We start from the raw sequence: 19,662 nt of genomic DNA, 5'->3' as shown, positions 1-19,662 counted from the left end.
AAGGAAAAGTTTGTGGAACCCAATAAGCATTAGGAAAGGGGATCGAGAATATTATTTTCTAATATTTATTTTTATTATTTATTTATTTGGTTGCACCATCTTAATGGCAGCACATGGAATCTTCATGGTGGCGTGTTGAGTATTGAGTTTAGTTGCGGTACGTGGGATCTAGTTCCCTGACCAGGGATCGAACCCAGGCCCCCTGCATTGGGAGTGCAGATTCTTAGCCCCTGGACCACCAGGGAAATCCCCTGTTGAGGATATTCTTGAGAATACTATTCTAAAACTGCAAGGACACAAAGTAGGTATGGAACCCAAATTACAATACATGGAGAGAAGGTGATTTTGTGAGACAGCAAATGCAAGTGTTCAGAGACAGGAGAAATAATGTTATAAAAATGAAACTGTATTTGGATAATTTAATAGAAGGTAAAGTAGCTGCTTGACAAGAAAGAAAACTGGAAGCACTGTGCTATATAAATTCTATTTGGAATGTGTTATGCAGCCATTTATCATAACCCATCAGGATCATTGAAATACAAATGGTGTCCTTTTTATTAGCTCTGGTAGGCTTCAGCTTCAAAAAACATTCAGATTGTGTTTGCACTACATCCTAACAGGAAAATCAATCAGTTCACTAGATGAACATTAGCAGTGAAACACAGTAGAGCTACCAGGTGTAAAATGTACCTGGTTTGTTAGACCAGATTTTCCTTCCCTGTAGATACATGACTCTTTTTGGGGGAAAGGTCTGTCCTTATTCAGCTTTCATTCATTTGACTACAGTAGCATTTCACTACAATCCTATTTGTTCTCACCATTTAGGGTAAAAAAAGTTCCAACTTGCAATATGTTCAAGAAAATGAATCCAAGAAACTGCCAGAAGAACTAAATGACAACGTTTTCATACCTGTTCTAAAGCCCCATGCTCTCCAGGATGGTAGCCATAGCCAGTGTGTCTGTTTAAATGTAAATTAATGAAACTTTAATAAAATTAAAAAAATTCAGTTCTCCAGTTGCACCAGCCACCCTTAAAGTGTTCAGTTGTCACACGTGACTGCTTTATTGAAGTGTACAGATATAGAGCATTTTATTATTGCAGAAAATTCTACTGGGCAGTATTGCCCTAGACACACAAACACACACCATAGTTATCAATCAAGAAAGCAGAGCCAAGAGATCCTGGACCCAGGAGAAGCACCACCACCCTGGTACTCTAGGTGGTAAAGCCAATGACACCAGGAGCAGCAGAGCACCAACGACTCTGGAGACACAAGCAGCGATGAGGAGGGCACACTTCTGACAGGTGGTGGACCGTGGGAAGTGTAGACTCTCGATTATAAGGAGGCTGCGCAGATAAGAGGAAGACAGAACTTGTGCTGTAGCACCACCTACTGGAAAATAAAAGAAAGGCCTCTAATGGCACCCCACTCCAGTACTCTTGCCTGGAAAAATCCCACGGATGGAGGAGCCTGGAAGGCTGCAGTCCATGGGATCGCTGAGAGTCAGACACGGCTGAGCGACTTCACTTTCACTTTTCACTTTCATCCATTGGAGAAGGAAACGGCAACCCACTCCAATGTTCTTGCCTTGAAAATCCCAGGGACGGGGAGCCTGGTGGGCTGCCATCTATGGGGTTGCAGAGAGTCGGACACGACTGAAGCGACTTAGCAGCAGCAGCAATGTTAAAAAAAAAAAAAAACTTCACCACTACTGGTGAAGAACCTGCCTGCCAATGCAAGAAACATTTAGAAAGATGGTAATGATGACCCTATATGCGAGACAGCAAAAGAGACACAGATGTAAAGAACAGACTTTTGGACTCTCTGGGAGGTGAGGGTGGGATGATTTGAGAGAATAGCATTGAAACATGTTTATTATCATATGTGAAATAGATCACCAGTCCAGGTTCGATGCATGAGACAGGGCAATCAGGGCTGGTGCACTGGGAGGACCCTGAGGGATGGGATGGGGAGGGAGGTGGGTAGGGAGTTCAGGATGGGGAACACATGTACAACTATGGCTGATTCATGTGAATGTATGGCAAAAAGAACTACAATATTGTAAAGTAATTAGCCTCCAATTAAAATAAATAAATTAATTAAAAAAAAACAAAAACAACAACAACAACAACAAAAAACAAGTCAATTCACTGTGGTCTAGCAGGAAAAACACATCATTTTCTCTTCCTGTTAAGAAAGAAAGGGAAAAGTTCTCTAAAATGAGTGTCATTTGGTGCAGACAGGCACAAACAGTAGCCCGTCACATGTACATCACATCCCTTTGGCATCACTAGGCTTTATGTCTGTCGATTTTCAATTACAAGGAAAAAACGCAATAAATCTTTTTATACAAACCACAAGAAGTGAGGGGAATAAAGCTGTTGAAATTTCAACAACAACAACATAAAATGTAAGAGATGCAGGTTTGAACCCTGGGTCAAGATGATCCCCCTGGAGGAGGAAATGGCAACGAACTCTAGTATTCTTGCCTGGAGAATCCCATGGACAGAGGAGCCTGGAGGGCTATGGTCCATAGGGTCGCAAAGAGTGGGACACGACTGAAGCGTGCTTTTACTGCTGAGGCCTGGGTTGGAGAAGTAAGATTCCACAAATTGTGCAGTGTGGCCAAAACAAAACAAAACAAAACAAAGGTATTCACTACTTCAAATGTGCTGGCAGAGAAACAACTCATCAAGCATCATGAAGAACCACAGTAAGAGTATATAACAAAAAAGAAAATGATGATCTTCCAGAAACCAAACTTAAGGTCACAGAATGTTGTGATCTATCTGGGAATTCAAAATAGCTGTCATGAAGAAACTCAACAAACTACAAGAAAACTCAGGAAGGCAGTTCTGTGAGTGCAGGAATGAAATTAATGAACAGAAGAACTACTTTACCAAAGTGATTGAAACTAAAACAGAACCAACAGAAATTCTGGAGTTGAAGAACTCAACAAGATGAAAAATGCATTAGAAAGTTTTGGAAACAGAGCAGATGATATGGAAGAGAGAACTGGAAAGCTCAAAGATAGAAATCTAAAAATGATACAGGTAGAAGGGGAAAGAGAACTGAGATCTTAAAAAGTAAGGAAATTCTACGGGAATGATCCAACTCTTTTAGGGCAGTATTAGGATAATAGGTACTCAGAGATGAGCGGGAAAAGGGTGCAGAGAATTTATTTAAAGAAATAATCACTGAGGACCTCCCAAACCTAGAGAAGGAACAGGATATGTAAGTTCATGAAGCTAAAAGAACTAGTTACCTCAATGCAAAAAGACCTTCTCCAAGACAAATTATATCAAAACTGTCAAAAGTCAATGACCAAGAATGAATTTTAAAGGCAGCTGGGGAAAAGGGTGATAACCCACAAAGGAACCCCAATTAGGCTGTATGCAGATTTCTTAGCAGAAACTCTATAAGCCAGGAGAGGATGAAGTGGCCTTCTCAAAATACAGAAAGATCCTGGAAACCAACAGAAATCCAGGAACCCAACCCAGGACAGAACAATTACCTTGACTGCATATAGTGGAGAATAAGTATTTATTGCTAGAATGTGCTGCATGGAATTTGTGATACATACAGTCATGCTTGAGTTAAGAGTTTAGGAAATTGTACCTAGTTCTCCTCCCATGATATATGTTTGGTTACTGTCAGTGAATGGCAGTAACATAAAATTTATGAAATCCTGAATTAAGGAGCGCCCACCCCCTTCCTGGCCAGTGAGAATCATGACCTGCTTAGCGGACAGTAGTTGGAATTCTAGTGCCCAGAATGCACACAGACTAGTCAAACAGCATAAACCCACTTAAGCACCTACTTAAATCAGAATCATCTGGGGAGGTTGTTAGACACACAAATATTTAGGACCCATTCCACAGCCACTGACTCTGGGGTTAAGGATCTGCTTGTCAGCAACTTCCCCAGATGGCTGAGAGACAAACAACCCATGGGCAGGGCTTATATTTCATAACAAGTAAACAAGAGCATCCCCTCTAAAAAAGATCCTAGATTCCTGACCGTTCTAAAAGGGATGAGCAGGAGCCTCTGCCCTGGATCCTGCCCTTAAGGCTCCAAGAGCCCCAGAGCTGATCTCTAAAGGTCTAGGTCTTAAGCTAGACCCTGGATTTTCCCAAATAGGTGGAAAAAAACACGCTTCCACCAGGACCTTGGGATGACCACATGGAGGCCCCAAGAGCTCCAGTCTTCAGATTTTAACTCTACCCCCACAAAGGAACTCCATGGCTAGAATGCTGGGGAGATGGCCTGGCCCTCCCCACCATCCTGCATGATGGGAATGCCCTCTGAGACCCTAAATACCCCTCCAGACATATTACTGAAAATGCTCAGGGACGGAAGGACCTACCTCAAATGCTGGGGAACAAGGCTTGCTATGGAGTTCTTTTTTGTTGTTGTTGTTGTTTTAACTTATTTATTTGACTGTACCAGGTCTTAGCTGTGGTGCTCAGGAGTTTAGTTGCTGCATGTGGGGTCTAGTTCCCTGACCAGGGAGCAAATCTGGGCCCCCTCCACTGGGGGGCTCTGAATCTTAGCCACTGGACCACCAGGGAATCTCTGGAGCTCATTCTTTAAGATGGATATGACAGGAGCATCTAATTGACTGCCTTTTCTATATCCTTGAGGGAGCCACTGGCCTGTACCCCTCAGACATCTGAAACCTCAAAAGTGTGTTGAATGTTTTTATAGTAAAGGAAATAGTTAAACCTCTTAGTTAAAAATAAACAGATAATAAACCAATGTCAGTTTCTTAGTTTTGACAAATACTCTATATGTAGGGTCAGGCCACCCAAGATGGCTGTCCTTTTGCTCTCTGTACATCCCCTGCCCAACCAGCACCTGCTTCACCGACACTCCATTCACTTGACTGACCTTTCTACACACTTGCCCTTGTCCCAGCTAATGGCTATTCTAGCTTTAGATCAGAGCTCTTCACTATGCTTATCAAAGGGGTGGTGAGGGGCGTGCCCCTCTGCTGGTTTCTCTGGTAACTGATGAGCCAAGATGACGTCAGTTCCCCCCATAACTGGTAACCTCCCCCCACCACCCCACTCCAAGACTACTACCACGTCCTGTCCAGCCATCTGCTACACAAAATGGGGTATTGCTCCAGGACTTTGCTTTGGACGTGTAAGCTCCTCCATCCACTAAACCAGTGATGTCTCTGATGTTCACTCTGGGCTCTGTCTTTGGTCTTGAAGTTGGGCAAGTACAGGGCTTGTAGGCCTGGGGTGGGGGGGTGGGGGTGCGTGGCAGCCCAACACCATGGTAATGTAAGATGTCAACAGTGAGGGGAAATGGGTGAGAAGTATAGGAGAACTCTCTCCCTTTGCAGTTTTAAATTATTCTAAAATAAAAGTTTGTTAAAAATAGATGGAAACCGCCTGCTAGAGCCTGCAGGGCTCCATTTGGGCCTGTCTTAGATCCCAGCCCTTCTGCAGGGTCTGGCCTCTCTGACAGAGGCTCAGCTGACATGAACTGAAGATTCTCTCATTCCATCATCCCTTAGGATGGTGTCTCAGTCCTGCTCTCCTAGTGGGCTGGGTGGGACTTCTTATAAAAACCTCTACTAAAACCTTGCTACCAGCCCATCCAAGCCACATCCAGCAGTTTCTTCCAACCCTGCACCCCCAGCCCGATCTCCTGAGAAACCACTGTATTATTTCCATCTAGCTGAGATCATAAGGTTGAAATGGTATGGAATTAATTTGCCTGTATCTACAATTTGGCTTGAAATGTATTTCCTCTATTGATATTCCTTGCATATGTACCTCCTATAAAAATTACATAAGACACTGTGAGTGGGAATGGAAAAGAAAGAAAATTGGGAGGGGTCACCAGCTTTACTTGAAATACTTTTAAAGGGCACATTTTAACTTGTAGGGGTTGGCCAGGGATGAGAGTGGATTTTTTAAAATCATGTTCCAGCATGCTTATTTTAGGTGGTAACTCTTCAGAGGGACAATTTTTAAAAAATTTACATTGAGCCTTGGGCCCTTTTGAAACTCCCAGTTAAAAGAATATGAAGGAAGTAGGGGGAAATGTTCTCTTTGTGAGGTACTCTGAATGGAATACATTGTGTGAGGCAAAAAGAAAACTTCATTTGGGTAAGATTCTAATTGTATTCTTCCATATCACCCCAGAGAAGTTGACAACCTGTATTTTACTCCTCAAAAAAAGAAAAGGCTTAACTCATTCCTGTGCGGAACTCAGGAGTGTCTAAAAGCACAGTGGAATGAAATGTTTCCTTTTTATTTTCTCTTTTGAAAACATTAACCCACTGTTTATTCCGAAAGTGTGATGTGGCCTGCAGGATCCCGGAACACTGACTGACCGTTTATTTATCAGATATATTAAGCATGCAAAGCTAGGAACTGTTCTTGCCTGGAGCTTTGCAAGGTGTGGCCCTTGCAATGTTCCATCTAGAAGCATGGTACGTATTAACATACTGTCAGAATGAGGCAGCTGAGGGTAATTTTTCTTTCCAACCCACCACCAGACATTTGGTCATGTCTGGAGGCAATTTTGACAGTCGAAGCTGCAGGTGGGGGTGGGGACGGGGAATGAGGCTGCTGGCATCTAGTGTGTAGAGGTCAGGCATGCTGCTAAACTGCCTACCACACATGAAACAGCCCCAGTGGCAAAGTATCCCATCCACAGTGGCAGTAGTGCCAAGGTAGAGGTGGTGCAGTGGTAAAGAACCCACCTGACAATGCCCAGAGACACAGGAGACACGGGTTTGATCCCTGGGTCAGGAAGATACCCCTGGAGGAAATGGCAACCCCCTCCAGTATTCTTACTGGGAAATTCTATGGACAGAGAAGCCTGAAGGGCTATAGTCCATGGGGTCAAAAAGAGTCAGACACAAATGAGCACTCACATGCACAGAGCAATGCAAAAGTTTCTTCAAGGTTGAACAAATATTATAATTACATTATAATGGTGTTAGTCTAGAGCTCTGAGTCAGATACTAGTCAGGTGCTCCAGAGGAGCAAAGAAGGAAAGATCACGTCCACTTAGAGTAATCAGAGAAGGTTTCAAGCCTTCAAGTGGATTTTCTGTGGTTCAGTTCAGTCGCTCAGTCATGTCCGATTCTTTGCGACCCCATGAACTGCAGCACGCCAGGCCTCCCTGTCCATCACCAACTCCTGGAGTCCACCCAAACTCATGTCCATTGAGTCAGTGATGCCATCCAACCATCTCATCCTCTGTCGTCCCCTTCTCCTCCTGCCCTCAATCTTTCCCAGCATCAGAGTCTTTTCAAATGAGTTAGCTCTTCGCATCAGGTGGCCAAAGTACTGGAGTTTCAGCTTCAACATCAGTCCTTCCAATGAACACCCAGGACTGATCTTCTTTAGGATGGACTGGTTGGATCTTCTTGCAGTCCAAGGGACTCTCAGGAGTCTTCTCCAACACCACAATTCAAAAGCATCGATTCTTCTGCGCTCAGCTTTCTTTATAGTCCAACTCTCACATCCATACATGACCAATGGAAAAACCATAGCCTTGACTAGATGGACCTTTGTTGACAAAGTAACATCTCTGCTTTTTAATATGCTGTTTAGGTTGGTCATAACTTTCATTCCACAAAGTAAGTGTCTTTTAATTTCATGGCTGCAGTCAACATCTGCAGTGATTTTGAAGCCCCAAAAAATAAAGTCTGACACTGTTTCCACTGTTTCCCCATCTATTTTCCATGAAGTGATGGGACCAGATGCCATGATCTTAGTTTTCTGAATGTTGAGCTTTAAGCCAACTTTTTCACTCTCCTCTTTCACTTTCATCAAGAGGCTTTTTAGTTCCTCTTCACTTTCTGCCATAAGGGTAGTGTCATCTGCACATCAGAGGTTATTGATATTTCTCCCAGCAATCTTGATTCCAGCTTGTGCTTCTTCCAGCCCAGCGTTTCTCATGATGTACTCTGCATAGAAGTTAAATAAGCAGGGTGACAATATACAGCCTTGACATACTCCTTTTCCTATTTGGAACCAGTCTTTTGTTCCATGTCCAGTTCTAACTGTTGCTTCCTGACCTGCATATAGGTTTCTCAAGAGGCAGGTCAGGTGGTCTGGTATTCCCATCTCTTTCAGAATTTTCCACAGTTGATTGTGATCCACACAGCCAAAGGCTTTGGCATAGTCAATAAAGCAGAAATAGATGTTTTTCTGGAACTCTCTTGCTTTTTGATGATCAAGCAGATGTTGGCAATTTGGTCTCTGGTTCCTCTGCCTTTTCTAAAACCAGCTTGAACATCTGGAAGTTCACGGTTCATGTATTGCTGAAGCCCGGCTTGGAGAATTTTGAGCATTACTTTACTAGTGTGTGAGATGAGTGCAATTGTGTGGTAGTTTGAGCATTCTTTGGCATTGCCTTTCTTTGGGATTGGGATGAAAACTGACCTTTTCCAGTCCTGTGGCCACTGCTGAGTTTTCCAAATTTGCTGGCATATTGAGTGCAGCACTTTCACAGCATCATCTTTTAGGGTTTGAAATAGCTCAACTGGAATTCCATCACCTCCACTAGCTTTGTTTGTAGTGATGTTTCCTAAGGCCCACTTGACGTGGTTCAGGGTACCTTATTTCTCCTAAGTTTTTGGGCCATCTAGAGTCCCTAAATCTTGTATTTCTGTATTTCAGGCAATAAGTACCTGGTGAAAAATCCCTGCTTGGCCAAATAATTTGATTCTCTGTGCTGGAAAGTGACAGGATTCATTCAGAAGCCCCAAGCTTCCTCCTGCCTTCGATTAAGTGACAGTTCTTTCTCTGACTTTCTACTTGATGACTCCAAATCCCATAAAACATGATTCTCTGTCTTCTGTAGTTAATGTGTTCCTGTATCTGTCTCTCCCAACATGGAAATACAGCATTTTGCTTATAATTTCAAGGGATCTGAGGTCCCCAGAAACCCATCTCTGAACCTCTCTAAGGGTGCATGGGACCCAGAATAAAATATTTTGCTCCAAAGTTTATGGAGCAACAAAATCTGTGTCTATGAGAGCCCTTGGAACCTAAGCCAGATGTTATTTCCAAAATAACAAACAAGCTCTTTCTCACATGCCACACTCATCTGTCTCTTGTTTTTCTATCATTGAATTATGTTTGATTTCGCTACTGCTGCTTCACTGAAATCACTTTAGCTCATCTCATGACTTGCCAAAATCCAACTCCCATAGGAGATGTTCTAACCCACAAGGATGGCTTTCTCTCAATCCTAGAGAATATTTTTGGTGGGTTCCCTTAAAGGGAACTGCTAGTGAGTATGTCTGTGAAGTCCTAGAGGAGGGGATCTTTGCTTGAAGGAGCTTAAGAAAGACCACCAGCAAAGTCTGCTGTCGGTACACAAAATCTTGCTTCAGGGAGCACAAAAAATAGTCTGACTCTACCCAGAAGAGATGTGCCAGGAACTGCATTGCTACTGTGAACAGTGCCTGAAGATCCAGTCAATGGGTCAGCTGCAGTGCACACATGCTCAGTTGTATCCGACTCTTTGCGACCCCATGGACTCCATGGACATGAGTCTGCACAAACTCCAGGAGATAGTGAAGGACCAGGAGGCCTGGCAAAGCACTGGACAGGACTGAGTGACTGAACAATAACAAAGGTAGGCAGGCGTGGCTATTGGACCTTGAAATATGGCTAGTCCAGGGGACTCTTTACCCCCTCTCAGTGTCTATGCTGGGAGCTTTGTACTTTCTTCCTCTTTAATAAATCCTATTTGCTTGCTACCATGAGTGTCTGCATGTTTGTGGATTCTGTTCTTCCACTCTGTGGACAAGAACTCCGATTACCATCTCAACAGCAGCCCTGAAATATGCACTGAGCTGGAATGCCGCCTTCCAAAGGACCTGTGTGTTGTTCTGCTGCTGATGGATGGGGAAGGCTGGTGCCCTCCAGTCTGCCAGAAAACGCAGAGCCCCATGCATCCTCAGCTGGGTGGGGAGAGCCTGACAACGTGTTGGGCATCAGAAAATAATTTGTCAAAGAGAAAATGCTTCCCTGTCTCTGAAATATGGTTAGTCCAAACCAAGATGTGCTGTTAGTTTAAAATATCTCCAGATTGTGAATATATAGTATAAACATGAAATATAAATATTTCATTAATAACTTTATATTGATTACATGTTGAAATGATGATATGTGGCATATATTGGGTGAAATGAAATAGATTATTGTAGTTAATTTCACCTATTTCTTTTGACTTTTTAAATGTGGGCTTCTTTAAAACCTCCTTGAGATTGCATTTGAGAGGCTCTTTAGAGTTTACATCAGGATTTCTTTCTTTCTTTCTTTTTAACTTGGGGGCTTTATTTTATTTTTTCTTTTAAAGATGCTACATAGTCAAACAGAATTGGATTGGTCTTTTATGGCATAAAATTAATTCACAGTCAAGCTCTCCATCACTACTTGACGGCTCATCCAAAGTTCCTCTCGAACCCCCTCCCGCACCACCCCCCATGCTCCGGCCCCACCTAGCTGGCTCCCTCTCCCCGGCCCCTCTGCTGCCTGCCTCTCTCGCCCTGATTCCAAGTCAGGGCTGCCTGGGAAGGTCAGGACTGCACTGGGGCATGGGTGCTGAAGTGTGGGTGATGGTGAGGAGCAGAGAAAGACAGACAGCACAGGGACATGCTACTCTTTCCCCTAGACAGTGACCTCAAGCTGACTGCCGATACTAAGAGTCCTCTCCCCATGGTGCCTATTACCTATCTACGCAGACGATATTTCCTGGTAGTTGTTCTCCAACGTTCCCACGAGCACACCTCTGTGTGTGTGTGTGAGTGTGTGTGTGTGTGCGCTCACAGAGCCCGGAACCTTCGGCAGCAACGCCAGCTTCACTCCACAGTGTTAAGTAGCACGGGTGGGGTTTAGGCCACAGAATTAATTATAATCTTGTGACAGAAGACATGAGATGAAACACATTATGTAAGTTAAATATGCATTAAACATCTCTGAATTCAATCTCTGAATTCATCTCTGAATTCAATCTCACTACATGAACCAATAGTTATCTAGCTTGGTCCCTTGAAGAGAACAGCATTCAATGACTTTGACTTCCAGAACGTCGAGTCAATCAGCCACACACACTCCCCACTGCTGATGAGCGCAGCCGATGCTGCCACAGCACCATTCTTGGTGCCTTCAGGCCCTGTTCATCAGTCCCCAGGAACTGATGGCCGGGATGGGCATGGAGAGGCTGCCTGCAGTGAGTGAGTGAGTGGCGCGGGGAAGGACATCGACAGGGTGGGCTCCAGCTTCTCAGAGGCCAGCACCAACAGACAGGGAAGAGTGTTATGTTTGCAAAGAGGAAATCCAGCAACGTGGACCAAGGCTGCTGCTAAGTTGCTTCAGTCATGTCCGACTCTGTGGGACCCCTTAGACAGCAGCCCACCAGGCTCCCCCGTCCCTGGGATTCTCCAGGAAAGAACACTGGAGTGGGTTGCCATTTCCTTCTCCAATGCATGAAAGTGAAAAGTGAAAGTGAAGTCGCTCAGTCCTGTCTGACTCTCAGCGACCCCATGGACTGCAGCCTACCAGGCTCCTCCTTCCATGGGATTTTCCAGGCAACTGACGCTTAAAATGACATTTACAAGATGCCATTACCATTTAATCATGGTTTCCCTTGTCATTAATAAGGTTCACTCTTTGCCCCAATCATTTACTATGCGTTTTAAACTTTCTAAAAGATTGTTATATTATGTTCTATTTGTGTGTGTGTGTGTGCATGTGTGCACGCGGGTGCACACAAGTGGGGAGGGGTAATTTAAAGGCAAGACCTGTGAGATGTCATCATACATTAATTCCTCTTTACACATGGTTATGATAAATTTAAATCCCACACTATGGCGGACCCATCAATCCAATCCCCGTCTCGCATGCTGCCTCTACAAGACGGTCTTCCCTATGATCACGCCAACGATGAAGAAGAGGACGCCAAGCGCCAGCAGCCCGGTGCTCAGGCCCTCCTCCTTCCCAGCCGTGGCTGACGCGGGAGCGGGGACTGTGGCTCTGCACTGTCTTCCTCATCCGAAGTCCGTCTTCCTCCTTGAACTGCTTGTCCTCCTCCCACAGCCTCTGGACTTCGCTCTGCAGCCTCTTACAGTCTTCCATCACCTTCTTAACTTCAGTGTCATCCAAGGAGGAACTCAGAGCTTTAGACACCTTTGGTGTTTCTGTCTTTGATGCAGTTGTGGGTATAATTTTATTTATTTCTACATCATGTGGTTTATCATTTTCTGCTGGCAATTCAAACACACATCTAAGTTTTGAATCCATAAGGTCTTCTGGTTTTGCCTCCTTCCATACTGCTTCCATATCAGAAGTGTCAATTGGAGCAAACATAGACTGAACCATAAACTTGTGTTTACTTTTCTCATTGGGATCATAATCGAAAGGCTGTAACATCACAGATACGTTAATCGAGGCCCCTGCATCAATGACCCCGCTGTTGGGCCTCACGCAGTACCTACGTGGTGCCGTGGTCTTCACTTTAAAACACACATTTCGATCTGTCGGGTTGCCAAGCTTCAGGTTGGTGGTGACAGCATCGGTGAAGGGACCTCGGAATTTGAGCTCGTGCTGCGGCTCGAGGCTCAGGACCTGCCCCACCTTCGCCATGTTCCTCAGCGGCTGGGCAGCTCGGGCGGGGAGACTTGAGAGGGCACCTGGGGCGGGACGCGTGAATGCTGCGCCCCCTTTAAATTTGGAAAGGCGGGGCCTGCCGGGGCACGGGCAGGGGTTGCCTGTGTGTTGCGCGCCGGGTTGGTCGGGGGGACAGCCTCCGTGGTACAGGCGCAGGGACGGAGGGCAAGGGTGAGGCCCAGGATTTCTTTTTTTTAATTAATTTTTATCTGCGTATAGTTGCTTTACGATGTTGTATTAGCTTCTACTGTACAGTTAAGTGAATCAATTATATGTATTCATACATCCCCTCTTTTTTAGATTTCCTTCCTATTTAGGTCACCACAGAGCACTGAGTTGAGTCCCTTTGCTATACTGAAATGTGGCTTTTAAGAAATTTCATATTATGCTTGTGTATCAGATTTAGGCCTGTATTATATTTCTATCAGACCATGCTGCTCTAGAACTTCATGCATTTCCTGAAGGCCAGTTTTAATCTCTGTGGAGATTCCTTTTCTGTCAGACTAAATGACCTGCTGAAGGACTGGTACATGACCCTGAAGGACCAGCTCAGATCCCTGGAACCCCTTAGACTGGGCTAGACTCTAAGGTCTGGAATATAATTTTAATTGTTTAGTACATGGTCTCTTAATGGGTGCTGTAGATTGAATATTTGTGTTCTCCTCAAAATTCTTACCATTGAAACTTAATACCTAACGTGATGGTGTTAGGAGTTGGGGCCTTTGGGAGGTGCTTAGATCATGAGGATGGAGCCCTCGTGACTGGGATTAATATGCTTATAAAAGAGACCCCCACAGAGCTCTCTCAACCCCTCAACAATGTGCATGCATACGTGCTCAGTTGTGTCCTACTCTTTGTGACCTCATGGACCTTAGCACACCAGGCTCCTCAGTTCATGGGATTATCCTGGCAAGAATACTGGAGTCAGTGGGTTGCCATTTCCTCCTCCAGGGGATCTTCCTAGCCCAGGGATTGAACCCGAGTCTCCTGCATCTCTTGCATTGGCATGTGGATTCTTTACCACTGAGCCACCTGGGAAGCCCCCTCTACTATGTAAAGACACAGCAAAAAGATAGTCATCTGTGAGGAAGTGGGCACTTACCAGACACCAAATCTGTCAGTGCCTTGATCCTGGACCTCCCAGTGTCTAAAACTGTAAGAAATATGAGAAATACATTTCTGATGTCTATAAGCCATGGTAAAGAATCCTTTTGCAATGCAGTAGACACGAGTTTGATCCCTGGGTCGGGAAGATCCCCTGGTGAAGGAAATGGCAATCCACTCCTGTATTCTCATCTGGGAAATCCCATGGATAGAGGAGCCTGGTGGGCTACAAGAGTCCCAAAGAGTCAGACGCGACTTTGCAACTAAACCACACAAGCCACCTAGATTGTGGTATTTTTGTTATAGCAGCCCAAATGGACTAAGATAATGGGAATTACCAGCACTCATGCCATGACTATAAATTCCAGTGGGATCATTGCAGTAGCAATCGTCAGTTCAGTTCAATTCAGCAGCTCAGTCATGTCCGACTCTTCTCAACCCCACGGATTGCAGCATGCCAGGCTTCCCTGTCCATCACCAACTCCTGGAGCTTGCTCAAACTCATGTCCATCACATTGGTGATGCCATCCAACCATCTCATCCTCTGTCATCCCCTTCTTCTCCCACCTTCAATCTTTCCCAGCATCAGGGTCTTTTGCAATGAGTCGGTTCTTCACATCGGGTGGCCAAAGTATTGGAGTTTCAGCTTCAGCATCAGTCCTTCCAATGAATATTCAGGACTGATTTCCTTTAGGATGGACTGGTTGGATCTTCTTATAGTCCAATGGTTCAAATGCATCAATTTTTCAGCACTCAGCTTTCTTCATAGTCCAACTCTCACATCCATACATGACTACTGGAAAAACCAGAGCTTTGACTAGATGGACCTTTGTTGGCAAAGTAATGTCTCTGCTTTTTAATATGCTGTCTAGGTTGGTCATAACTTTTCTTCCAAGGAGCAAGCATCTTTTAATATTATGGCTACAATCACCATCTGCAGTGATTTTGGAACCCCAAAAAATAAAGTCTGTCACTGTTCCTATTGTTTCCCCATCTATTTGCCATGAAGTGATGGAACCAGATGCCATGATCTTAGTTTTCTGAATGTTGAGTTTTAAGCCAACTTTTTCACTCTTCTCTTTCACTTTCATCTAGAGGCTCTTTTGTTCTTTTCTTTCTTCCGTAAGGGTGGTGTCATCTGTATATCTGAGGTTATTGATATTTCTCCCAGAAATCTTGATTCCAGCTTGTGCTTCTTCCAGCCCAGCATTTCTCATGATGTACTCTGCATAGAAGTTAGATAAGCAGGGTGACAATATACAGCCTTGACATACTCCTTTTCCTATTTGGAACCAATCTGTTGTTCCATGTCCAGTTCTAACTGTTGCTTCTTGACCTGCATACAAATTTCTCAAGAGGCAGGTCAGGTGGTCTGATATTCCCATCTCTTGAAGAATTTTTCCCAGTTTGTGGTGATCCACACAGTCAAAGGCTTTGGCGTAGTCAATAAAGCAAAAGTAGATGTTTTTTCTGGAACTCTCTTGCTTTTTTGATGATCCAGAGTATGTTGGCAATTGATCTCTGGTTCCTCTGCCTTTTCTAAATAAAATCCACTTTTTTATTATCCATGGTGATCCCCAGCAATTCACTCTCAGTGGTGGAAATACACAGGCTGAGACTCTGGGATTCTCAGCAAAGAATGAGACTGGTTCCTTGGGAATGCCTGACTTTTCCCTACTGATTTTCATGCAAAGAAAACCCGTCCATATAATGAGCAGAAGCCAAAATATTTTGTAGGAAGATACTCTGAGGCTATGTAAACATCAGTTTTCTTACCTGTTATTTCACCATTCATTGACATTTCTTGGCTCAGTTCATTATTACTTCTGTGGTTGCCAAATGGTGATTTTTCAATTCCAACATTCCTTCTATTTACTAGTCGGAATTCTACTGTAAGGAAAACTTTCTCTCCTTACTTATTTATAGTAGTGTGGACTCTTGGGTTACCACTTGTTACTATCATTTATTTTGAAGGTCAAATTGTCCCAGATTTCACTGGTAAAAGCCCCATTTAAATAGCTCTAGTGTCTCTTTCGATGTACCCCATCATTCTCTGAGCATTTCTTTACTTTTTGGCACAAGATGTCCCAGAGTCTTGTTGTACAGCTGCCCCAGCTGTGGAGTCAGCCACTTACCTGTGAAGCCCTGGTTCATTTTAGTGAAGAGTGGTATTTGAATACCAAGGTCTAGGCACTAGCGTGCTCAAAGGTCTCAGGGTATTGCTGCAGCTTCTAGGACCTCTCAGTGACAAAGCTAAGGAATATATGTGCATCCATAGAATACACACTGACATCTTTATTTCTAGGTATAGCCAAATGTATTTTGAAAACCATACATTCACACTAACTATAAGTCCTATCCAATAGCACAGGTTCATTCTAGTTTTCTCCCTTTTTCATATTTATAACTCCCTTCTCCCACAGTGAGAACCTTGGCTCCCATTATACTATATTTTGAGTTGGCCAAAAAGTTCATTTGGGCTTTCTGTAAAATGTTATGGAAAAACTGAAACGAACTTTTTGGCCAACCCGATATTTACTTATTCCCCTAGTACCCCTGCTACACTACTAATCTCCCATTGGTGCTATGACCACAATTCCCCAGACTCGTATGGAAAGTGAAAGTGGAAGTCGCTCAGTCACGTCCAACTCTTTGCCACTGTATAGTCCATGGAATTCTCCAGGCCAGAATACTGGAGTGGGTAGCCTTTCCCTTCTCCAGGAATCTTCCCAACCCAGGGATCAAACCCAGGTCTCCCGCATTGCAGGCAGATTCTTTACCAGCTGAGCCACAACCTCCTAAACCCATGAGGGCTCTACCGGCCTGTGTGAGGCCACTGCCACATCCCCATGTCGGTGCTCTCCTCACCCCTCATTGGCTCTGAGACCCCGCACTGGGCTGCTAGTGAGATCACCACACCCAGACACAGATGCCTTGCTCCTACTAGTCTGCTGCCCATCCCCATGCTAAGGCCTGCCTCACTCTCCCATCCAGGTGACTTGAGACTAAATTATTCATGAAGGCAGGCAAGTAGGCGGGCCTGAATTAATTAAAATATCTGAAACAATTTGGGGCATAAGCTAGCCTGTTATATAGCTGTTTAGGACAGCCTACAACATTCTTTACAATCTCATCTGGTCTATTTAGAGTAGACTCAGGTGAAGATGTTGTAAGAGTGTGGCCTTAATGTACAAGTATATACTTTTAATTTGCAAGAGACAGCCCTCCTTGAGGGCTGCTTGAGGCCTGTCTCTTGAAGCAGAATATTTACTGTCATATTGATTTATGGCCTTGTGAAAAGGAACCTTCTCTGTTTATTAAAGTCAACATGATGTTTGATATCAGAGGTAAATTTCTTTTCAATGAAATCTCAAATGACCTGAGTTCAAATCAGAGTAAAGATTGATGAATCTTGCCAAGATGGCCCATGATATTGTAGAGGAGCAGCTAGGTAGAAAATATCCTTTCTCTGGCATGAATTATAAGATGAGGCAACACCACATCTAATAGAAAAACACTGTAAAAGAGTCTCAAAGCACTACTGACACATGGAAAGTGTTAGTCAAATGGAAAGATATGAGAACGAAGAATTAGAAATCTAAGTGGCAATGCATGAAACTATTTCAAGATAATGTATATAGTGGCAATGAGTCCCCAGCGTATGTGTGGACTGAGCAAGAAATATAAATAACACGTGCATATGTATATCCTCCACAATGAATCAGTTCAGTTCAGTTGCTCAGTCGTGTACAACTCTTTGTACCCCATGAATCACAGCATGCCAGCCCTTCCTGTCCATCACCAACTCCCAGAGTTCACTCAAACTCATGCCATCAAGTCAGTGATGCCATCTAGCCATCTCATCCTCTGTCATCCCCTTCTCCTCCTGCCCCCAATCCTTCCCAGCATCAGGGTCTTTTCCAATGAGTCAACTCTTCACATGAGGTGGCCAAAGTATTGGAGTTTCAGCTTTAGCATCAGTCCGTCCAATGAACACCCAGGACTGATCTTTAGGATTGACTGATTGGATCTCCTTGAAGTCCACTTCAGTTCAGTCGCTCACTTGTGTCCGACTCTTTGCGACCCCATGGACTGCAGCACGCCAGACCTCACTGTCCATCATCAACTCCTGGAGTTTACTTAAACTCATGTCCACTGAGTTGGTGATGCCATCCAACCATCTCATCCTCTGTTGTCCCCTTCTTCTCCCACCTTCAATCTTTCCTAGCATCAGGGTCTTTTCAAATGAGTCAGCTCTTCTCATCAGGTGGCCAAAGTATTGGAGTTTCAGCTTCAACATGAGTCTTTCCAATGAATATTCAGGACTGATTTCCTTTAGGATGGACTGGTTGGATTTCCTTGCAGTCCAAGGGACTCGCAAGAGTCTTCTCCAGCACCACAGTTCAAAAGCATCAATTCTTTGGCGCTCAGCTTTCTTCACAGTCCAACTCTCACATCCATACATGAACACTGGAAAAACCATAGCCTTGACTATACAGACGTTTGTTGGCAAAGTAATATCTCTGCTTTTAATATGCTATGTAGGTTGGTCATAACTTTCCTTCCAAGGAGTAAGCGTCTTTTAATTTCATGGCTGCAATCACCATCTGCAGTGATTTTGGAGGCCAAAAAAATAAAGTCAGCCACTGTTTCCACTGTTTCCCCATCTATTTCCCATGAAGTGATGGGACCAGATGCCACGATCTTAGTTTTCTGAATGTTGAGCTTTAAGCCAACTTTTTCACTGTCCTCTTTCACTTTCATCAAGAGGCGTTTTAGTTCCTCTTCACTTTCTGCCATAAGGGTGGTGTCATCTGCATATCTGAGGTTATTGACATTTCTCCCAACAATCTTGATTCCAGCTTGTGCTTCTTCCAGCCCAGCGTTTCTCATGATGTACTCTGCATAGAAGTTAAATAAGCAGGGTGACAATATACAGCCTTGACATACTCCTTTTCCTATTTGGAACCAGTCTTTTGTTCCATGTCCAGTTCTAACTGTTGCTTCCTGACCTGCATATAGGTTTCTCAAGAGGCAGGTCAGGTGGTCTGGTATTCCTATCTCTTTCAGAATTTTCCACAGTTTATTGTGATCCACACAGCCAAAGGCTTTGGCATAGTCAATAAAGCAGAAATAGAACTCTCTTGCTTTTCTGGAACTCTCTTGCTTTTTCCATGATCCAGCGGATGTTGGCAATTTGGTCTCTGGTTCCTCTGCCTTTTCTAAAACCAGCTTGAACATCTGGAAGTTCACGGTTCACGTATTGCTGAAGCCTGGCTTGGAGAATTTTGAGCATTACTTTTCTAGCGTATGAGATGAGTGCAATTGTGCGGTAGTTTGAGCATTCTTTGGCATTGCCTTTCTTTGGGATTGGAATGAAAACTGACCTTTTCCAGTCCTGTGGCCACTGCTGAGTTTTCCAAATTTGCTGGCATATTGAGCGCAGCACTTTCACAGCATCATCTTTTAGGATTTGAAATAGCTCCACTGGAATTCCATCATCTCCACTAGCTTTGTTCATAGTGATGCTTTCTAAGGCCCACTTGACTTCACATTCCAGGATGTCTGGCTCTAGGTGAGTGATCACACCATCATGATTATCTGGGTCATGAAGCTCTTTCTTGTACAGTTCTCCTGTGTATTCTTGCCACCTCTTCTTAATATCTTCTGCTTCTGTTAGGTCCATACCATTTCTGTCATTTATCGAGCTCATCTTTGCATGAAATTATCCCTTTGTATCTCTAGTTTTCTTGAAGAGGTCTCTAGTCTTTCCCATTCTGTTGTTTTCCTCTATTTCTTTGCATTGATCGCTGAGGAAGGCTTTCTTACCTCTTCTTGCTATTCTTTGGAACTCTGCATTCAGATGCTTATATCTTTCCTTTTCTCCTTTGCTTTTCGCTTCT

General features: G+C 44.0%; 2 protein-coding genes across 3 annotated transcripts in view; both read right to left on the bottom strand.

The window, feature by feature from the left end:
* Positions 1-19,662, bottom strand: part of LOC133236957 (cytidine monophosphate-N-acetylneuraminic acid hydroxylase) — a 294,937-nt gene that overhangs the window by 122,030 nt on the left and 153,245 nt on the right. The window lies entirely within an intron of this gene.
* Positions 1,657-13,536, bottom strand: LOC133236587 (vesicle-associated membrane protein-associated protein B-like). Its single transcript, XM_061398698.1, is given in 3 exon segments — positions 1,657-11,351; positions 11,583-12,003; positions 12,005-13,536. Coding segments are annotated over 2 exon segments (732 nt in total). The 5' UTR covers positions 12,632-13,536; the 3' UTR covers positions 1,657-11,351; positions 11,583-11,898.

The sequence above is a fragment of the Bos javanicus genome, chromosome 23 (assembly GCF_032452875.1).
Source record: "Bos javanicus breed banteng chromosome 23, ARS-OSU_banteng_1.0, whole genome shotgun sequence".
Classification (NCBI taxonomy): domain Eukaryota; kingdom Metazoa; phylum Chordata; class Mammalia; order Artiodactyla; family Bovidae; genus Bos; species Bos javanicus.
This window is presented reverse-complemented; position numbering and strand designations above follow the sequence as displayed.